Here is a 20493-nt window from a genome sequence, read left to right as displayed (position 1 = left end):
ATAGGAAAATGTTTATAGTGTTTACATCAGGAGACGACAGTCAGCATTATAGGAAAATGTTTATAGTGTTTACATCAGGAGGAGAGGACAGTCAGCATTAAAGGAAAATGTTTATAGTGTTTACATCAGGAGGAGAGGACAGTCAGCATTATAGGAAAATGTTTATAATGCTTACATCAGGAGGAAAGGACCGTCAGCATTATAGGAAAATGCTAATAGTGTTTACATCAGGAGGAGAGCATCGTCAGCATTATAGGAAAATGCTTATAGTGTTTACATCAGGAGGAGAGGACCATCAGCATTATAGGAAAATGTTTATAGTGTTTACATCAGGAGGAAAGGACAGTCAGCATTATAGGAAAATGTTTATAGTGTTTACATCAGGAGGAGAGGACCATCAGCATTATAGGAAAATGCTTATAGTGTTCACATCAGCTGGAGAGGACAGTTAGCATTATAGGAAAATGTTTACAGGGTTTACATAAGCAGGATAGGACAGTTAGCACTATACAAAAATGTTTATAGTGTTTACATCAGGAGAGGACAGTCAGCATTATAGGAAAATGTTTAAGAGTATTTACATCAGCAGGATAAGACAGTCAGAACAATACGAAGATGGATATACTGATCACGTCAGCAGGAGAAATCAGTCAGCATTATAGGAAAATGCTTATAGTGTTTACATTAGGAGAGGACAATCAGCATTATAGGAAAATGCTTATAGTGTTTACATCAGGAGGACAGGACAATCAGCATTATAGGAAAATGTTTATAGTGTTCACATCAGCAGGAGAGGACAGTCAGCATTATAGGAAAATGTTTACAGGGTTTACATAAGCAGGATAGGACAGTTAGCACTATACAAAAATGTTTTTAGTGTTTACATCAGGAGTGGACAGTCAGCATTATAGGAAAATGTTCATAGTGGTCACATCAGCAGGAGAGGACAATCAGCATTATAGGAAAATGTATATATTAATCACATTAGCAGGATAGGACAGTCAGCATTATGGGAAAATGCTCATAGTGGTCACACCAGCAGGAGAGGATAATCAGCATTATAGGAAAATGTTTATAGTGTTTACATCAGGAGAGGACAATCAGCATTATAGGAAAATGCTTATAGCATTTACATCAGCAAGAGAGGTCTGTCAGCATCATACAAAAATGTTTATAGTGTTTACATCAGGAGGGGAGGCCAGTCATCATTATAGGAAAATGTGTATAGTGTTTACATCAGCAAGAGAGGTCAGTCAGCATTATAAGAAAATATTTATAGTGTTCACATCAGGAGGAGAGGACAATCAGCATTATAGGAAAATGTTTATAGTGTTTACATCAGCATCGAGTGAATCCTTAGAAGAGTATAAAGGAAGTAGGAGTATACTTAAGAGGGAAATCAGGAGGGCAAAACGGGGACATGAGATAGATTTAGCAAATAGAATTAAGGAGAATCCAAAGGGTTTTTACAAATATATTAAGGACAAAAGGGTAACTCGGGAGAGAATAGGGCCCCTCAAAGATCAGCAATGCAGCCTTTGTGTGGAGCCACAGAAAATGGGGGAGATACTAAATGAATATTTTGCATCAGTATTTACAGTGGAAAAGGATATGGAAGATATAGACTGTAGGGAAATAGATGGTGACATCTTGAAAAATGTCCACTTTCAGTGGAGGATGTGCTGGATGTCTTTAAATGGTTAAAGGTGGATAAATACCACGACCTGATCAGGTGTACCCAAGAACTCTGATTAGGGATAGTCGACATGGCTTTGTGCGTGGGAAATCATGTCTCACAAACTTGATTGAGTTTTTTGAAGAAGTAATAAAGAGGATTGATGAGGCAGAGCAGGAGATGTGATCTATATGGACTTCAGTAAAGCATTCGATAAGGTTCTCCATGGAAGACTGATGAGCAAGGTTAGATCTCATGGAATACAGGGAGAGCTAGCCATTTGGATACAGAACTGCCTCAAAGGTAGAAGACAGGGTGGTGGTGGAGGGTTGTTTTTCAGACTGGAGGCCTGTGACCAGTGGAGTGCCACAAGGATCGGTGCTGGGTCCTCTACTTTTTGTCATTTACATAAATGATTTGGATGCGAGCATAAAAAGTATAGTTAGTAAGTTTGCAGATGACACCAAAATTGGAGGTGTAGTGGACAGCCAGGATCTGGACCAGATGGGCCAATGGGCTGAGAAGTGGCAGATGGAGTTTAATTCTAATAAATGTGAGGTGCTGCATTTTGGGAAAGCAAATCTTAGCAGGACTTATACACTTAATGGTGAGGTCCTAGGGAGTGTTGCTGAACAAAGAGACCTTGGAGTGTAGGTTCATAGCTCCTTGAAAGTGAAGTCGCAGGTAGATAAGATAGTGAAGAAGGCATTTGGTATGCTTTCCTTTATTGGTCAGAGTATTGAGTACACGAGTTGGGAGGTCATGCTGCGGCTGTACAGGACATTGGTTAGGCCAACGTTGGAATATTGCATGCAATTCTGGTCTCCTTCCTATCGGAAAGAATGTTGTGAAACTTGAAAGGGTTCAGAAAAGTTTTACAAGGATGTTGCCAGCGTTGGAGGATTTGAGCCACAGGGAGAGGCTGAACAGGCTGGGGCTGTTTTCCCTGGAGCATCGGAGGCTGAGGGATGACCTTATAGAGGTTTACAAAATTATGAGGGGCATGGATAGGATAAATAGACAAAGCCTTTTCCCTGGGGTCGGGGAGTCCAAAACTAGAAGGCATAGGTTTAGGGTGAGAGGAGAAAGATATAAAAGAGACCTAAGGGGCAACTTTTGCACACAGAGGGTGGTACGTGTATGGAATGAGCTGCCAGAGGAAGTGCTGGAGGCTGGTACAATTGCAACATTTAAGAGGCATTTGGATGGGTATATGAATAGGAAGGGTTTGGAGGGATATGGGCCGGGTGCTGGCAGATGGGGCTAGATTGGGTTGGAATATCTGGTCGGCATGGACAGGTTGGACTGAAGGGTCTGTTTCCATGCTGTATATCTCTATGACTCAATGAGGAGAGGACAGTCAGCATTAGAGGAAACGTTTTGTAGTGTTCACATCAGCAGGAGGGGACAGTCAGCATTATAGGAAAATGTTTATAGTGTTCACATCAGCAGGATAGGACAGTCAGCATTATAGGAAAATGTTTATAGTGTATAATAAGAAAGCCCTTTTGGTGATGTAGGCAGCTTTCAGGTAGTAGCGATAGAATACACACAGATGTGACAAAAAACAAGGAGAGATGTCTTCAATCACAGTAGCAATGCTTTCCAGGGTTACTGATGTTGCTTTAAACGCTAGATAAGTATATCATAAAACACACACAGTATATAACCAGGTGCTGCAAGGATAGCTGTAATGGCACACAGTAAAAAGCCCCTCTTGCTGCTGTCTCTCTCACACACATACACAGACAGACAGACACTCCAATTACCGGCGGGCGCCCTAGGGGGGGCCGCTGTCCCCACTCGGCTGAGCCGGGACCCAGGGGGGTAGCAGCGAACACCAGGACGCCCTGTGCCGCCTCCGGACCGGGCCCGGTCCCCGACCTCTCCGCCTCAACCGGGCCACTCCTTGCCGGGGAAGGAGGAGGAGGAGGAGGTGGAGAGAGGGTGGAGGAGAAGATCAGCAGCGGCCGGCCGGGCCCGGTGCCGGTCCGGAGGGAATCAGCGGAGGTTCCGGGCTTTCCCGGAGCCCCTGACACTTCCCTGGACATGGTCAATGTTGCAATTGTTGTTGCTGTTTCTGATTGTTACTTTGCTTTGTTTCTTTTTTTTTGGAGGGAAAAGGTGGGGGTTAGTGTTTGAGAATGTCTGAGCCGGTGACTGTAAACTGCAGCGGGTAGTGTCCCAGCCTTTAAAAAGGATACTTGGAGTTGGACTCCAGTCCGGGTTTGCTGCCATCAGCAGCAGCCGCTGACCCTCTCCCTCTCCCTCTCCCTCTCCCTCTCTCTCTCCTTCCTTCCTTCTCTCTCGCTGCTTTTTACGCGCCAAATATTTGCCGCGAAACGGCCGGTGCTTGCGTCACAATGCCCGGCCCCGCCCCTCTCGCCCTCCCGATTGGCCCCCCTTCCAGACTGGCGGCCGCCTCCAGCCAATCGGCGACCCGGGAGGCCGGGGTAAGGGGCGGGCTTTCCGCTGATGCGGAAGGCGGGTATTTTTAAAGGGAATGTGGGGGGGTAGAACCAGGAAGTGTATCTCTGTACTCCTGTCTCAAAGGATAGAGGGAGACTCATTGCCCAGCCCCAGCCTGACTTTTGATCAACCATACTATGTCTATATTGTTATTTGCACTTTGATTACCTATATTATTTCTATATTGCACTTAGATCAAGAATTCTAATTCTATAGTGTTATTGCAACAGGATCAGCTTTGAACACCTATTTTGTTTCTTTAGTGTTATTGCACTTGCACTTTGACCACCTATGTTATTATACAGTGTTACTGCACTTGCATTTTCATCATCTATGCTATTTCTGTAGTGTTATTGCACCTGTATTTTAATCACCTATACTATTTCTGTAGTGTTTCTGTATTTGCATTTCGATCAACTGTATTTCTGTGGTGTAATTGCACTTGTATTTTGATCATCAATGCTATTTCTTTATTTATTATTGCACTTTCATTTTGATCATATATGCTAGTTCCATATTATTGCCCCCGTTTTTAGACATTATTGCCCATCTCAAATCATCCATCATATTGCTGTATTATTGCCTCCATTTTTGATCACTTATACTGTTTCTACATTGTTGTATCACTTGTACTTTCCACACTTGTACAATTTCAAGAGGGTTATTTCACATGTAATTTGATCATCTATACTATTTCTGTAATGTTAATGCAATTGTATTTCGATCACCTAAATGACGGAAGAGGGAGCTCTTTGGATGTTTGGGAGACCAGGACTGAGAAGTTGGTACCTGTCAAGTGGACCGGTTGCACCTGAACAGAGCTGGGTCTGAGTTACTTCTGAGGTGTTTTGCTAGTGTAGATGGGAGGGCTTTAGATTAATTTTTCAGTGGTGTGGGAACCAAGACAATAGTTGAGGAAGATACCAGCGTTCACAAAAAATGGAGATTTGGCTGGTGTTAGTGTAGAGAGTTGCAAGTTAATAGGTGAAGTGGGAATAAAGGAGAAAGAAATTAAGTCGAAGTCAGAATCACTGCACATATGTTAACATACAGAGTACAGTATAGTGAATAAGGCTGGGAGGTTACAGGCACAGATTGCCATGTCGAAGTATGATGTTATGCAATAACCAAGACCTACCTAGCTCAAGGAAAGAAAAAGACTAGCTGTTAAATATTCTTGGATATAAGGTGTTCAGAAAAGATAAGAAAGGAAGAAAAGGGGATGGTGTATTGGTTAAGGAAGCATTGTAGTGCTGGGGAAAGAGGATATAGTTAAGAGTTTGACAACAATAAATTTGGTAAAAGTAAAGGAACAAAAAGGGTACAATTACATTGCTAGGTGTGGTCTGTATAAAAATCTGTCAATTTTTGAAAAGATTTGTAGCTCAGGTTGAGGTTCGGCGTGTAAGTTTGTTCACTGGGCTGGAAGGTTTGTTTTCAGACATTTTGTCACCATATTAGGTAACATCTTCAGTGAGCCTCTGGATGAAGCACTTGTGGTATGTCCTGCTTTCTATTTATGTGTTTCGGTTTCTTTAGGTGAGTCACAACATTTGTGGTTCTTTTTCTCTTCGAATTTGCTTCTTCGAAGAAGGACACCACTTTGACTGGGACAACTCATGCATCCTAGGACAAGCCAAACAGAGACATGCATGAGAATTCCTAGAAGCATGGCATTCCAACCGGAACTCTATCAACAAACACATCGATTTGGATCCCATCTACCATTCTCTTAGAAAAAGAACTGGAAATTACACCATTTACCCAAAGAAACCTAAACACATAAGTAGAAACTGGGACATACCACCAGTGCTTCTCTGGAGGCTCACTGATGATGTTACCTAGTATAGTGACAAAACATCTGAAAACAAACTTTCTAACTCAGCGAGCAAACTTACATTCATAGAAAAATCTATAAGCAAATTAGTGAGAAATCCCAACATAATGTGTAATTATAATGGGCACTTCAATTACCCAAATATAGACTGTGATACTGATAGTGTATGGAGTGGCAAGGATAAATGTTCCTGATTGCATGCATGAGAGCAGTACGCATCCAGTCAATAAGACAAGATGTACTCTCAGACCTGGTTCTTGGAAGTGAGGTGGGCAAGGTGGATCCAGTGTCATGCAGAGTACTTTGGGTACAGTGATCATTTTATTGTTAAGATTCAGGGTGATGGTGAAGAATGACAAGCATTAATCTAGTGTAAGAAAAGTCAAATTGGTAGAGAGCTGACTCCAAGGCCAAGGATGGTACTGAGCAGGATTGACTGGAACAAGAGATTGGTGGGAAAAACTGTATCTAAACAGTGTACTACCGTCAAAGATGAGACTATTATAGCCTCATAGGAATCTACAACATAGAAGCCCTGCAGTCCATCAAATCCGTGCCAGTCATTACCAACCAACATTACTATTATAACCCTATTTTCCAGCAGCTGGCCCACAGTCTCGGGTACAATTGAGGTATATTACCGTAACTGGGAAAGTAGAACAAACAAATCCAGAGCTCCCTGGATGACTAAAGATATAAAAATTAAGATGAAGAAGAGAAAATGTGCTTACGTCAGGTGTTAAGTTAAAAAAATACAATTTAGAACCAAGAGGTAGACAGAAAAAGCAAATAAATGAAGCAAAGAGGAATCATGAGAAAAGACTGGCAACCAAAATAAAGGGGTATCCCAAAATCTTTTATCGACATATAAATAGCAAAGGTGGTAAAAGTGCCAACTATAGACCAAAAAGCGAATTTACAGACAGGCAGTGGACATGGATGAGCTGTGAAACAAACACTTCGCATCCATCTCTGCCAAAGAGGGAGAGTCACATAGATGTGTTAATTCCAGGAAAGGAAGAGAGGTGGCAGCTAGCGCAGGAGTCTTCTGTGGCTATCCACATTTCAAATAAGTATGATGTTTTGGAAAATGTAGGGAGTGATGGATTCTCAGGGGAATGTAGCACAAACAGCCAAGTGTTTGGTATTGTGACTGGCTCTAATGCAATGAGTACATCGGGTTCCAAGAGATCAATTGTGTTAGGGGACTCTCTAGTCCGAGGTATAGACAGATATTTCTGTGGCCAGCAGCGAAAAATCAGAATGGTGTGTTGCTTCCCTGGTGCCAGGATCAAGGATGTCTCAGAGAGGGTGCAGAATGTTCTCAAAGGGGAGAGGGGCCAGCAGGCGGTCATTGTCCACATTGGAACCAACGACATTGCAAGGGAAAAGGTTGAGATTCTGAAGGGAGATTATAGACAGTTGGGCAGGAACTTAACAAGGAGGTCCTCGAGAGGAGTGATATCTGGATTACTCCTGCTGGTATGAGCTAGTGAGGGCAGGAATAGGATGATAGAGCAGATGAATGCCTGGCTGAGGAGCTGGTGTATGGGATTAGGATTCACATTTTTGAATCATTGGAAGCTCTTTTGGGGTAGAAGGACGGATTGCACTTAAATTGGAAGGGGACTAATATACTGGCAGGGAGATCTGCTAGAGCTGCTCAGGAGGATTTAAACTAGTAAGGTGGGGGGGGCAGCCAAGGAGATAGTGAGGAAAGACATCAAACTGAGACCGGTACAGATGAGAACAGAAGTGAGTCAAACAGTCAGGGCAGGCAGGGGCAAAGCAGAGAACAAGGTAGACTGATAAATTAAACTGCATTTATTGCAATGCAAGAGGCCTACCAGGGAAAGCAGATGAACCCAGGGCAAGGTTAGGAACATGGGACTGGGATATCATAGCAATTACAGAAACATGGCTCAGGGATTGACAGAACTGGCAGCTTAATTTTCCACGATGAGATGCATCCGAAGATTTTGAACGAACTGAATTGGAGATTAGAGGGACATTAGCCAGAATCTTTCAGTCTTCCTGCTCTCAGGGAGGTGTGAAAATCTGAAGAATTGTAAACAGCCTTGTTCAAGTAAATTTGTAAGGATAAGCCCTGCAATTACGGTTAATTCAACTTCATTGGTGGGGACCTTGTAGAAACATGGTTTTGAAATAGAGTGGTATAGTCATGTGGGGAAAAAATGGATTGATTAGATGAAGTCAGCATGGAGTATTAAAGGGGAAACTGTGTTTAAACAACTTGCTGGAATTATTTTGAAGAGGTTACAAAGGCATCATGAGGCCAGTGCTTTTGATGTGGTGTACATGGGTTTCCAGAAAGCACTTGATATTGCACCACAAAATAAACCTGTGAGGAAAGTTATAAGTTTAGGAATAAAAGGGACGGTAGTAACATAGATCCAAATTTGCCCTGCGATAGGAAATAAGAGTTACGGTCAATGGTTAGTTTTCAGGCTGGAAGAAGATTGTTGGTGGAGTTCTCCAGGGGTCAGTTTGGGACCCTTGCTTTTGCTGATGTGTAGTAATGATCTTGATCTTGGTGTGAAAGGACAATGTGAAAGTTTGCAGATGGCAAGAAACTTGAAAGATTTGTAAACTGTGAGAATAGTGTGGAACTCCAAAAGGACACAAACAAATTGGCGCCATGAGTGGATAGGTGGCAGATAGAGTTCAATGTAGTGAAGTGAAGGACATTGAAAGACAACATAAACTAAGGGACTTGAATATATATATACGTGTGTGTGTACAGATCATTGAAGATGGCAGGATAGTTGGAGACAGCAGTTTATAAAGGCATATTAATAAACAAAGACTCAATAAACAACAGTTGAACTTTTAACTGGATTCTGTTATTTTTCTAGCTTATATTAAGAAAAGCTTTAATGTTAGCTATTATCTTATTTCTTTATTTTTCCACTTATTCTGTGAAAGTAATGTTTAACCTTTTTAACTTTGTCTCTTTTACAACTTTGAACAAGGAACAAGGAAAATTACAGCACAAGAACAGGCCCTTCGGCCCTCCAAGCCTGCGCCGATCCAGATCCTCTACCTAAACCTATTTTCTAAGGATCTGTATCCCTCTGCTCCCTGCCCATTCATGTATCTGTCTAGGTACATCTTAAATTAGGCTATCATGCCCACCTCTACCACCTCCGCTGGCAATGCATTCCAGGCACCCACCACCCTCTGTGTGAAGAACTTTCCACGCATATCTCCCTTAAACTTTTCACCTCTCATTCTGACCCCTAGTAATTGCGTCTCCCCCACTCTGGGAAAAAGCTTCTTGCTATCCACCCTGTCTACACCTCTCATGATTTTGTAGACCTCAGTCAGGTCCCCTCAATCAACCTCCGTCTTTCTAATGAAAATAATCCTAATCTACTCAACCTCTCTTCATAGCTATAAAGTGTGGCACTGAAAAAGCACAGCAGGTCAGGCAGCATCCAAGGAGCCCTCCATACCATTTGAACCTTAAGTTTTTTGTACCTAGGTATCTTTGTACGTAAGAAGACACCGTTTATAGTGACATTATACACTTTTCACTGTACTCCTGTATTTTGTATACATGTGACAATAAAATCTAAATCTAAAGCATATTGTGTTCTCAGCTTCACTGATCGGGGCACAGAGTACAAAAGCAAAGAAGGGATGCTGAACGAGTATAAAACACTGTTAGACCTCAGCAGAAATATTGACAACAATATTTGTAACTGTAATCTGGATGCCACATTATAGGAAGGATGTGAACACATGAGAGAGAGAGCGCACATGTTTGACAGGAATGGCTGAGAAATTTCAGCTCTGGGATTAAACTGAAAACGTTGGGACTGTCCTTGGAAAGAAGGCAGCTAAGAGATCTGAAAGAGGTTTTCAGAATCATGAGCAGGCTGGAAAGAGTAAATAGAGAGAAAATGTTCCCTCATCAAAGGATAAAAAAGTCAGAGGACAGGATGTTTCACACAGTGAGTAGTTACAGTATGGAATGTCTTGCCTGGAATATTGTGGAGACTGATGAAGAGCTTCTGTCCGAAATGTCAACTCTCCTGCTCCGTGGATGATGCTGTGCTTTTGCAGTGCCACACTTTTCGACACTGATCTCCAGCATCTGCAGCATCCTCATTTCTCTATATTGTAGAGACAGGTTCAGTTGAGGCATTTGAGAGGGTATTGGATGATTATTAGATTAGATTACTTACAGTGTGGAAACAGGCTCTTTGGCACAACAAGTCCACATCGACCTGCCGAAGCGCAACCCACCAGATCCATACCCCTACATTTACCCCTAACCTAACACTACGGGCAATTTAGCATGGCCGATTCACCTAACCTGCACATTTTTGGACTGTGGGAGGAAACCGGAGCACCAGAGGAAACCCACGCAGACACGGGGAGAATGTGCAAACTCCACACAGACAGTCGCCTGAAGCGGGAATTGAACCCGAAAGAAATAATGTGCAAGGGTGTGGCGAAAAGGCAGGAAATTGTCAAGAGGTTATGTTGCTCACTTGAAGACCTGGAATGGAAATAATGGGCCAAATGGCCTCTTTCTGCACTGTAACATTTCAGTAATTGTGATTTAGAGTCATAGAGATGGAAAGCATGGAAACAGATCCTTCAGTCCAACTCGTCCATGCCAACCAGATATCCTAACCTAATTTAGTCCCATTTGCCAGCACTTGACTCAAATCCTTCTAAACCCTTCCTATTTATATACTCATCCAGATGCCTTTTAAATGCTGTAATTGTACCATCCTCCACCACTTCCTCTGGCAGCTCATTCCATAAACGTACCTTCCCCTGCATGAAGAAGTTGCCCTCTAGTTCTGGACTCCCCCACCCCAGGGAAAGTACCTTGTCTATTTACCCTATCCATGCCCCTCATGATTTTATAAACCTCTATAAGGTCACCCCTCAGCCTCTGACGCTCCAGGGAAAATAGCCCCAGCCTGTTCAGCCTCTCCCTATAGCTCAAATCCTCCAATCCTGGCAACATCCTTGTAAATCTTTTCTGAACCCTTTCAAGACTCACAACATCCTTCCAGCAGAAGGGAGACCAGAATTGCATACAATTTTCCAAAAGTGGACTAACTAATGTCCTGTACAGCCGCAACATGACCTCCCAACTCCTTTACTCAATACTCTGACCAATAAAGGAAAGCATACCAAACACCTTCTTCATTATCCTATCTACCTGCGACTCTACTTTCAAGGAACTGCACTCCAAGGTCTCTTTGTTCAGCAACACTCCCCAGTACCTTACCATTAAGTGTATAAGTCCTGCTAAGATTTATCTTTCCAAAATGCAGCACCTTGCATTTATCTAAATTAAACTCCATCTGCCACTTCTCAGCCCATTGGCCCATCTGGTCAAGATCCCATGTACTGTAAGGTAGCCTTCATCACTGTCCACTACACCTCCAATTTTGGTGTCATCTGCAAACTTATTAATGATACCTCCTATGTTCACATCCAAATCAATTGTAACAATGACAAAAAGCAGTTAACCCAGCACCAAATCTTGTGGCACACCAATAGTCACAGGCATCCAGTCTGAAAAGCAATCCTCCACCACCACCACCCCTACCATGAGGAACCTCGTTGAACACCTTACTGAAGTCCAGATAGATCACATCAACTGCTCTGCCCTCATCAATCCTCTTTGTTACTTCTTCAAAAAACTCAATCGAGTTTGTGAGACATGATTTCCCACGCACAAAGCCATATTGACTATCCCTAATCATTCCTGCCTTTCCAAATACGTGTACATTCTGTCACTCAGGATTCCCTCCAACAACTTGTCCAACACCGATGTCAGGCTCACCAGTCTATAGCTCCCTGGCTTTTCTAAACCTTCTTTCATATTATTTCACTTTGATCACCTATACTATTTTGACACGGTTACTGCATTGTTTTTAATGCATTGTACAACATCTGGTTGAAACCTGATTTATGTCAATGTGGTTAGCATGTAACTGCCCTCTGAGCAATCAAGAATGGGGAAATAAACGCTGGCCTAGACAGTGACGTCATTGTCCCGTGAATTATTTTTTTTAAACCTTTAATAGGTAATTAGCCATTGTTCACTGAGGAGCACAAAACTCTTAATTTCTACATTGTATAATCACTCACACACAGTATTGTAAGTTAAAAATCACACAACAGCAGGTTATAGTCCAACAGGTTTATTTGAGAGTGCTAGCGTTCAAAGCGGTGCTCCTTCATAAGATGAGTACACCTGATGAAGGACCAGCGTTCCGAAAGCTAGTGCTTCCAAATGGACTAAAACCTGGTGTTGTGTGATTTTTAACTTTGTACACCCCAGTCCAACACCAGCACCTCCAAATCATGACAGTATTGGAAAAAATTCATGTGGTATACACCCTTTTGTAATGTTAATTTTGAACCACAATTACATTTTATAACTTTTATGAATAAAGTATATTTTGGGGGAAAATTCTATATTCTATTATTCATAATCCAATGCCAGCCACCACCCCTACCATGGTGAACCTTGTTGAACACCTTACTGAAGTCCATATAGATCACATCAACTGCTCTGCCCTCAGTATACTGAGGGGCTGAATAATGGGTAGTGCCCCGCACACCATACGTTTGACACAAAATATATATTGTAAATATCACGTTTAATTGCATTGTACTGAGTATCTCACTGTGGAACATGGCCCATGGTAAAAACAATTATTTTGTTACACATTCAATAACCGCCAATTTGAAATTCTATACAAGGTACTTGCTCACATGATGAATGATGAATATTTTTGGGAGGAAGAAATCTATATTCGATTATTTTTCCTTTATTCTTTCATGGGATGAGATCATTGTTGACAAGGCTAGCATTTGGTACCAATCCCCAAACTGGTCATTTCAGAGAGCAGTTAAGAGTCAACCATATTGCTGTGGGTCTGGAGTCACATGTAGACAAGACTGGACAAGGACCGCAGATTTCCTTCCTGAAAGTTCAAAAGTAAAACATGGATTTTTGCAACAATTAATGATAGTTGTCACCGTGACAATTACACAGATTAACTTTAGCTTGCATATTTATTAATAAATTACTTAAAGTCGGTCAGCTGCTGAATTCCATACGTTTAAAAATCTTTACAGAAATCAGAAGTGAACCCAGGTGTCATTCCTCTCTTACAGATTAGTGTAATAATCCAAAACCCAAACCCCATCCTGCAATGCTTGTTTTGCAAAACAGGGCAACAGATCATGTAATTGAGTTCTAGCAAAAAGCAATAATGTTTCACCCAGCCCAATCCATTCTGTAGCGCCGAATCTGAGATTCTGCAACAGTTCTGCATTGTGCAGAGCCAGCTGTTTCCTCCATAAGTAAGCTTGCTCAACCCAATGAAACCACAGGCAAGGCTTATGCATGACAATGCAGAGTCCCTGCATGAACAATAAACATGAACAATAACACATCAGCTTGTGAAAAATCAAGCTTGCACACATAGAAAGGAGTACAATCACTATAAAACCCAAGCAAAGATGGTTATTTTGAATGTGTGTGAGGTATAAAACAAATACTCAATAGGTTTTGCAGAAACGAGAAATAGAATTAACTTTTCAGGCTGATGGCCTTTCAGTCTGGTGAAAAATTATTAAGACAACTGATAAAATCAGTGGGGAAGTAAACAGAGCTGAGTGTTTCCAGCAATTTGTTCCTTCCCCCAAAATTTCCAGCATCTTCAATGTTCTGTTTTTCAACAAAAAATGCATCTGCTTTAATTAAGTTGCATTCTGGTTCATACAAAAATTGAGAACAACTGCTCAGATTCTACAGCACTTAGAAAATATGAACAGGATGAGGCCATTCAGTATGATCATGGCTGATCATCTAAATCAGTCGCCTATTCTCACTTTCTCCATATGGCTCCTTGATCTCTTTGGCCTTAACAACTGTATCTAGCTCCTTCTTGAAATGTTCAAAGTAAAGGACCTGCCCTGTATCCTTAAACAGTTGACAGCCCCGTCCAATTTTGGACCCTGCAGACGTCAGGAACATCTTTCCTGCACGATTGCAAATCAGCAGGTAACAAGGCATGAGTATATCATGTTAGTTCATTAATATGGAGTTTCCACAGTTAGAAAGTCAGTCTTGAATGCAAGACCATGTGTTCAAAATGATAATTAGTAAATTTGGAACTGTTACATTATGTCTATCACACTTAGAGTCATAGAGTTGTACAGCACAGAAACAGACCCTTCAGTCCAACTCATCAATGTTGACCACTTATCCTAAATTAATCTAAACCCATTTGCCAGCATTTAGTCTATATCCCTATAAACACTTCCTATTCATATACCCATCCAGATGCCTTTTAAATGCTGTAATTGTACCAGCCTCCACCACTTCCTCTGGCAGCTCATTCCATACACATACCACCCTGTGTGCCCATTTGGTCCCTCTTATATCATTCCCTTCTTACCTTAAACCTATGTCCTCTAATTTTAGACCCTTGTACCCTGGCTATTCACCCTGTCCATACCCTTCGTGACTTTATAAAACCTCTGTAAGCTCACCCCTCAATCCCTGATGCTCCAAGGAAAAAAAGCCCCAGCCTTCCTCCTCAGGTAATCTCCTGGAATCAACGACAACTTGCATCCTTTTTGGCTCAATGATTTCTGAGATGGCCAGTAAGTCCAAGGTGCGATCTGTTGACACTGCCACGACTGGTGTTTGAAGGGTCAGGTCGTTTAGTAGTTTTTGCACACACTATCTGACACCTTGACTTTGCCACTGAACATTCATGAAGAAGTCTACCAATTCATTCAGCGCTTTCGCAAAAAGCTACCATCCACCCCAATGGTGGAATTTAAATTCTATAAAAATCTGGAATTAACTGTCTGATAATGACCTTGAATCCATTATTGATTGACAGAAAGACCCATCTGGTTCACTAACATATGATAGGAAAGGAAACTGTCATTCTTACATGGTCTGATTACATGCAAGTTCAGATCAATGTGTTGTCTCTTAATTGCCCTCCTTTTGGGCAATTAGGTATGGACAATAAATGCTGGCTTAACCAGCAATGTCTTCATTTTGTGAATGAATGAAAGAATGGAACTAAATGGAGTAAGCCTTTCAGCCCTTCAAGCCTACTCCACCATGATCACAACTGATATGATCTCTGCCTCAAGGTTAAAAATCACACAACACCAGGTTGTAGTCCAACAGGTTTAATTGGAAGCACTAGCTTTCAGAGCTCCTTCATCAGGTGATTGTGGAGGACACAATTGTAAGACACAGAATTTATAGCAAAAGCAATTAAACCTGTTGGAGTATAACCTGGTGTTGCGTGATTTTTAACTTTGTCCAACACCGGCATCTCCAAATCACGATCTCTGCCTCATACGCACTTTCCTGACTGCTTCCTTTTAACCCATTACTGTCTCCTCAAATTTATTCAGTGTCTTTCTGTCCTCTGCACTCTGAGGCAATGAATTCCATAGATTCACAACACTTTGAGAGAAATAATTCCTCCATACCTGTTTTAAATTTGCCACATCGTAGCCTAAATATATGACCTCTTGTTCTAGATAACCCCACAAGGGGAAGCATATGTCTACTTTGTCAACCCCCTTGTATACGCAAGTAGATCTTCACTCGTTCTTCTGAACTCTAGCTAGTGTAGGCCTCATTTCCAAATGAGCCTTCCCCATTTTGGTCAGTCACAAGCCAGGGTTTCCCATGAGTCTACGAGGGTGCTCTGTGGTTATCGCTAATGTGTTGCCTTTGAAATTCTCAGAATTTCCTACTGCAACTGACTTCTAAGTAGAGTAATTGCTTCTGGGATCTGGGCGTCAGGCATATGGGTGACATGCTCATTCAATGACACTGGGCAAGTTGGAAGATTGCAAAGTCGCAGCTTCAGCCTTGAGTCTTTTTCCCATGGAACCGCCTTTGGCAGAAACCCAGGGAGAATCCCTGCTAGTTATTTATCAGACTATTAGAGAACAGAACAGTTACTGTAGGAGTAAAATTCACACAAAAAATTTACAAAAAACACCTGATTGCTAAACTATTAAAGGTGGTGGAAGCAAATTTCATAGGAAATTTCAAAAGGCATTTAGAACAGAACTGAAGCAGCTTAATTTTGCAGGAACCAGGGGAGAAAGCTGCAGTATGGGATGAAACTGATCAGCTCTTTAAAGGAGCCAACACAGATACAATGAACTAAAAAGCCTCCCGCTATGCTATAAAACTCTGTGATGCTTCTACAAATACTGATTTAACATTCAGTGTCTGCTTCCATTTAGGTATTATCTACATGTCACCTACAAAAGCCGATGTTGCTCAGCTGTTAGAAATCATTGGTTACCAATTAAAATCCTCCTGGCTGTTGCTAGGCTGAGCTCTTAGTGAGTAAACTGCGGTATCTGGTCGAAAGTTCAGCAACCCCAACAGCTCCAATCATCTTTCACTTTCATGCTGCCTAGTCATATGTTCATTGATTAAGACAGGGTGTGTACACACACCACAGCAACACACAAGATAGGAAACTCTTCCAAACCAGTTAGGACATATAGACCTTTAAAGATTTAGACAACAGCTGTGAACACACTATGGAGGGCAGTCATGTAACAGCAGGGAAGTCTTGTTACACCTATTTGGGGTTTTGCTGAGACAAGAATGAGAGCCCTGCATGCAGATTGGGCCTCCTTATTTAAGGAGGGATGTACTTAAATTGCAGGCAGCTCAGAGGAGATTTGTATTGAGATGAAGGGTTTGTATTGCAGAATCCCGTTAATAAGGATGCTATTACTGAAAAATAGAAAATTCTAAGGGAGACATTTCCTCCACTCAGGCAATCTACTTTCAGAGTAATGGGTCAGCCATTTCAGATGGAGAGAAGGAATTTCTTCTCAGAGAGTTGTGAATCTTTGGGTTTCTTCACGCCAGACAGGAGTAGCACCTGGGGCACTGAATATGTTCAAAGCTGAGACAGAGGGATTGCTGAATTATGAGAGAATTGAGGGTATGAGGTAGCCAATTGGAATTGAAAACTCTGGTTTTCACCTAAATGATAACCAATTTGTGCGCAGCAAGTTCCCACAAACAGCAATTTAATGTTTTCTATGATGCTGATTGCGGAATACATATTAACTATGACACTGTGAGCACTGCCCTACTCTTCTTTGCAATAGTAACATTAAATCTTTTACATTCACCAATACAGATAGGGGTGATTTAAAGTGTCATCCAGGAGACTGCCACCCAACAGGGCAGCATTCCCTCAGCATGCATTGAAACACCACGCCTCATTTTTGTTTTGGTGTCTAAAACTCTGAAATGGTTACCTCTAAACATTCTGGCAAAAGTACAGATGAAACAACACATCCTGCCAATCTTACGGTGTGCAGATGGTTTGGAATATAGTACATTGCAGGTTAGCTAGATTTATCTCTTCCAAATTTAAACCAAAATGTCTCTTGCCCATTTACAGAGGGTCTTTTGCACTTCTAACCTACTTAACTTTCTTTAAAATGAGGCTGAGAAATGGCAACTGCCACTCGTAAAAATATTTGTCCTGTTGAAATAGTTCCACATGCTCCCTGCTTATTGGCCTTCACATTCCTAGCTTGACTTTAAATTGATCTCTTTGCTAATGCACAGTCTTTATAAATCCAGCTCAACTGTCAATTGTTCCTCCTGGCCACTACACTTCCATCAAAAATTAGCTTTTGCATTTACATAATGTCTTTCACAAACACTCGACTGTCTCAAAGTGCTTTACAAAGTGCAGTCCCTGTTGCAATGTCTGAAATGCAGTAGCGAATATTGCTTGTTTGTGGAAATTTGCTACGTGCAATGTGGTAATGACTGAATGACTTTTTTTGTGATGATTATTTTCAAGATAAATATTAGTCCGGACATTGGAAAAACTTTCCTGCTGCTCTTCCAAATAGTGTGACAGGATTGTCTACATCTACCAGATAGGGCTTTTAATTAACATTTCACGGGAAAGAGTTTGCCTTTAAGGACCTGATCAGGTGTACCCTGGAACTCTGTGCAAAGCTAGGCAAGTGATTGCTGGGCCTCTTGCTGAAATATTTGTATCATTAATAGTCACAGGTGAGGTGCCAGAAGACTGGAAGTTGGCTAACGTGGTGCCACTGTTTAAGAAAGGTCGTAAGAACAAGCCAGGGAACTATAGTCCAGTGAGCCTGACTTCAGTGGTGGGCAAAATGTTGGAGGGAATCCTGAGGGGCAGGATATACATGTATTTGGAAAGGCAAGAACTGATTAGGGATAGTCATCATGGCTTTTTGCGTGGGAAATCATGTCTCACAAACTTAATTGAGTTTTTTGAAGAAGTAACAAAGAGGATTGATGAGGGCAGAATGGTAGATATGATCTATATGGAATTCAGTAAGGCATTCAATAAGGTTCCCCATGGGAGAGTGGTTAGCAAGGTTAGGTCTCATGGAATACAGGAAGAACTAGTCATTTGGATACAGAACTGGCCCAAAGGTAGAAGTCAGAGAATAGTGGTGGAGGGTTGTTTTTCAGATTGGAGGACTGTGACCAATGGAGTGCCACAAGGATCGGTGCAGGGTCCACTACTTCTCTTCATTTATATAAATGTTTGAATGTGAACATAGCACGTATAGTTAGTAATTTGCAGATGACACCAAAATTGGAGGTGTAGTGGACAGCAAAGAAGGTTATCTCAGATTATAACTGGATCTCGATCAGATAAGCCAATGGACTGAGAAGTGGCAGGTGGAATTTAATTTAGATAAATGTGAGGTGCTGCATTTTGGGAAGCAAATCTTAGCAGGACTTACGCACTTAATGGTAAGGTCCTCGGGAGTGTCACTGAACAAAGAGACCTTGGAGTGCAGATTCATAGCTCCTTGAAAGTGGAGTTGCAGGTAGATAGGATAGTGAAGAAGGCGTTTGGTATGCTTTCCTTTATTGGTCAGAGTATTGAGTACAGGAGTTGGGAGGTCATGTTGCGGCTGTACAGGACATTGGTTCGGCCACTGCTGGAATATTGCGTGCAATTCTGGTCTCCTTCCTATCAAAAAGATGTTGTGAAACTTGAAAGGGTTCAGAAAAGATTTACAAGGATGTTGCCAGGGTTGGAGGACTTGAGCTATAGGATTGGCTGAATAGGCTGGGGCTGTTTTCCCTGGAGCATTGGAGGCTGAGGGGTGACCTTATAGAGGTTTAGAAAATCATGAGGGGAATGGATAGGATAAATAATCAAAGTATTTCCCTGGGGTGGGAGAGTACAGAACTAGACGGCATAGGTTTAGGGTGAGAGGGAAAAAAATAAAAGGGACCTAAGAGGCAACTTTTTCATGCAGAGGGTGGTGAGAGTATGGAATGGGCTGCCAGAGGAATTGGTGGAGGCTGGTACAATTGCAACATTTAAAAGGCATTTGGATGGGTATATGAATAGGAAGGGTTTGGAGGGATATGGGCCAGGTGCTGGCAGGTGGGTCTAGATTGGGGTGGGATATCTGGTCGGCATGGACGAGTTGGACCAACTGGAATTAAAAGAAATGCTTTATGTAGTTTGTAAGAGATTGTGGTTACCAACAGGCACACAAGATTACAGAATCAGATGTCAAGGCAGGGGAAATTTCAATTACAATATCAGAAATTCAGCAAGCTTACAATTAATCACATGTCTGGTTAACATACATATGTGCACAAATGACTGAGAACATTTGCTAGATTGGAGCATGAACCCCAATCTGCCTCTACAATGGTGTGTGTAATCCTACACTATTGGAACCTAATCCTTAGGTACAACTCGTCAAATGGGCATTAACCTGAGATCTTTAAATAAAAACTGGAATAAACCTCAACTCAACATTTTTACGGAGAAGGTGGTGCATGTATAGAATGAGCTGCCAGAGGAAGTGGTGGAGGCTCGTACAATTACAGCATTTAAGAGGCATCTGGATGGGTATATGAATGGGAAGGGTTTGGAGGGATATGCGCCAGGTGCTGACAAATGGGACTAGATTAATTTTGGATATCTGGTCGACATGGATGAATTGGGCTGAATATGTCTGTTTTTGTGTTCTACAACTCTATGACTCCTCCCCCCACCAGTAAACTATAATTGCCATTATGGAAAATAAAGAACATGAAAGCATAGGAAGGGTTAAAGCATGAAGACCACTGGCAGTCTGTGGTCTGTGGAAGGCAGGATGGGATATGAATAGTGGAACGCTCTTACACCAATTAGCAGAGTAAGGTTAAGGCTGAAAGGTCACCATGGCGAGATGAGATAACAGTAGAGCTAGTTTTTCTGTTAAGTGTTATTATGACAGGATTGAGACCATAAATATTTGGGATGACATTAATAGTTACTAGAGTCAGCTTGAGACAGGAGACTATTGTCATAGATGGAATAGCTAGATATCTATCATGACAGGTTAGTCTAGAATGGAAGATCACTATAGTAGAGGTAATAATAAATATCTAATAAATATTAGGAAAATATTA

General features: G+C 41.7%; 1 protein-coding gene across 1 annotated transcript in view; it reads right to left on the bottom strand.

The window, feature by feature from the left end:
* The window catches only part of LOC122560268 (transcription factor E2F1-like), a 39233-nt gene extending 33738 nt beyond the window's left edge, over window positions 1-5495 (bottom strand). Inside the window, exon 1 of the mRNA XM_043710794.1 lies at window positions 3445-5495. Coding sequence (XP_043566729.1) covers window positions 3445-3726 — 282 coding nt within the window. The 5' untranslated portion in view covers window positions 3727-5495. The remainder of the gene's footprint in view (window positions 1-3444) is intronic.
* Between the last annotated feature and the right edge of the window lie 14998 nt (window positions 5496-20493).

Source organism: Chiloscyllium plagiosum, chromosome 20 (assembly GCF_004010195.1).
Source record: "Chiloscyllium plagiosum isolate BGI_BamShark_2017 chromosome 20, ASM401019v2, whole genome shotgun sequence".
NCBI lineage: Eukaryota > Metazoa > Chordata > Chondrichthyes > Orectolobiformes > Hemiscylliidae > Chiloscyllium > Chiloscyllium plagiosum.
The sequence above is the reverse complement of the archived record's forward strand: the minus strand, read 5'-3'. Positions and strand labels throughout refer to the sequence as shown.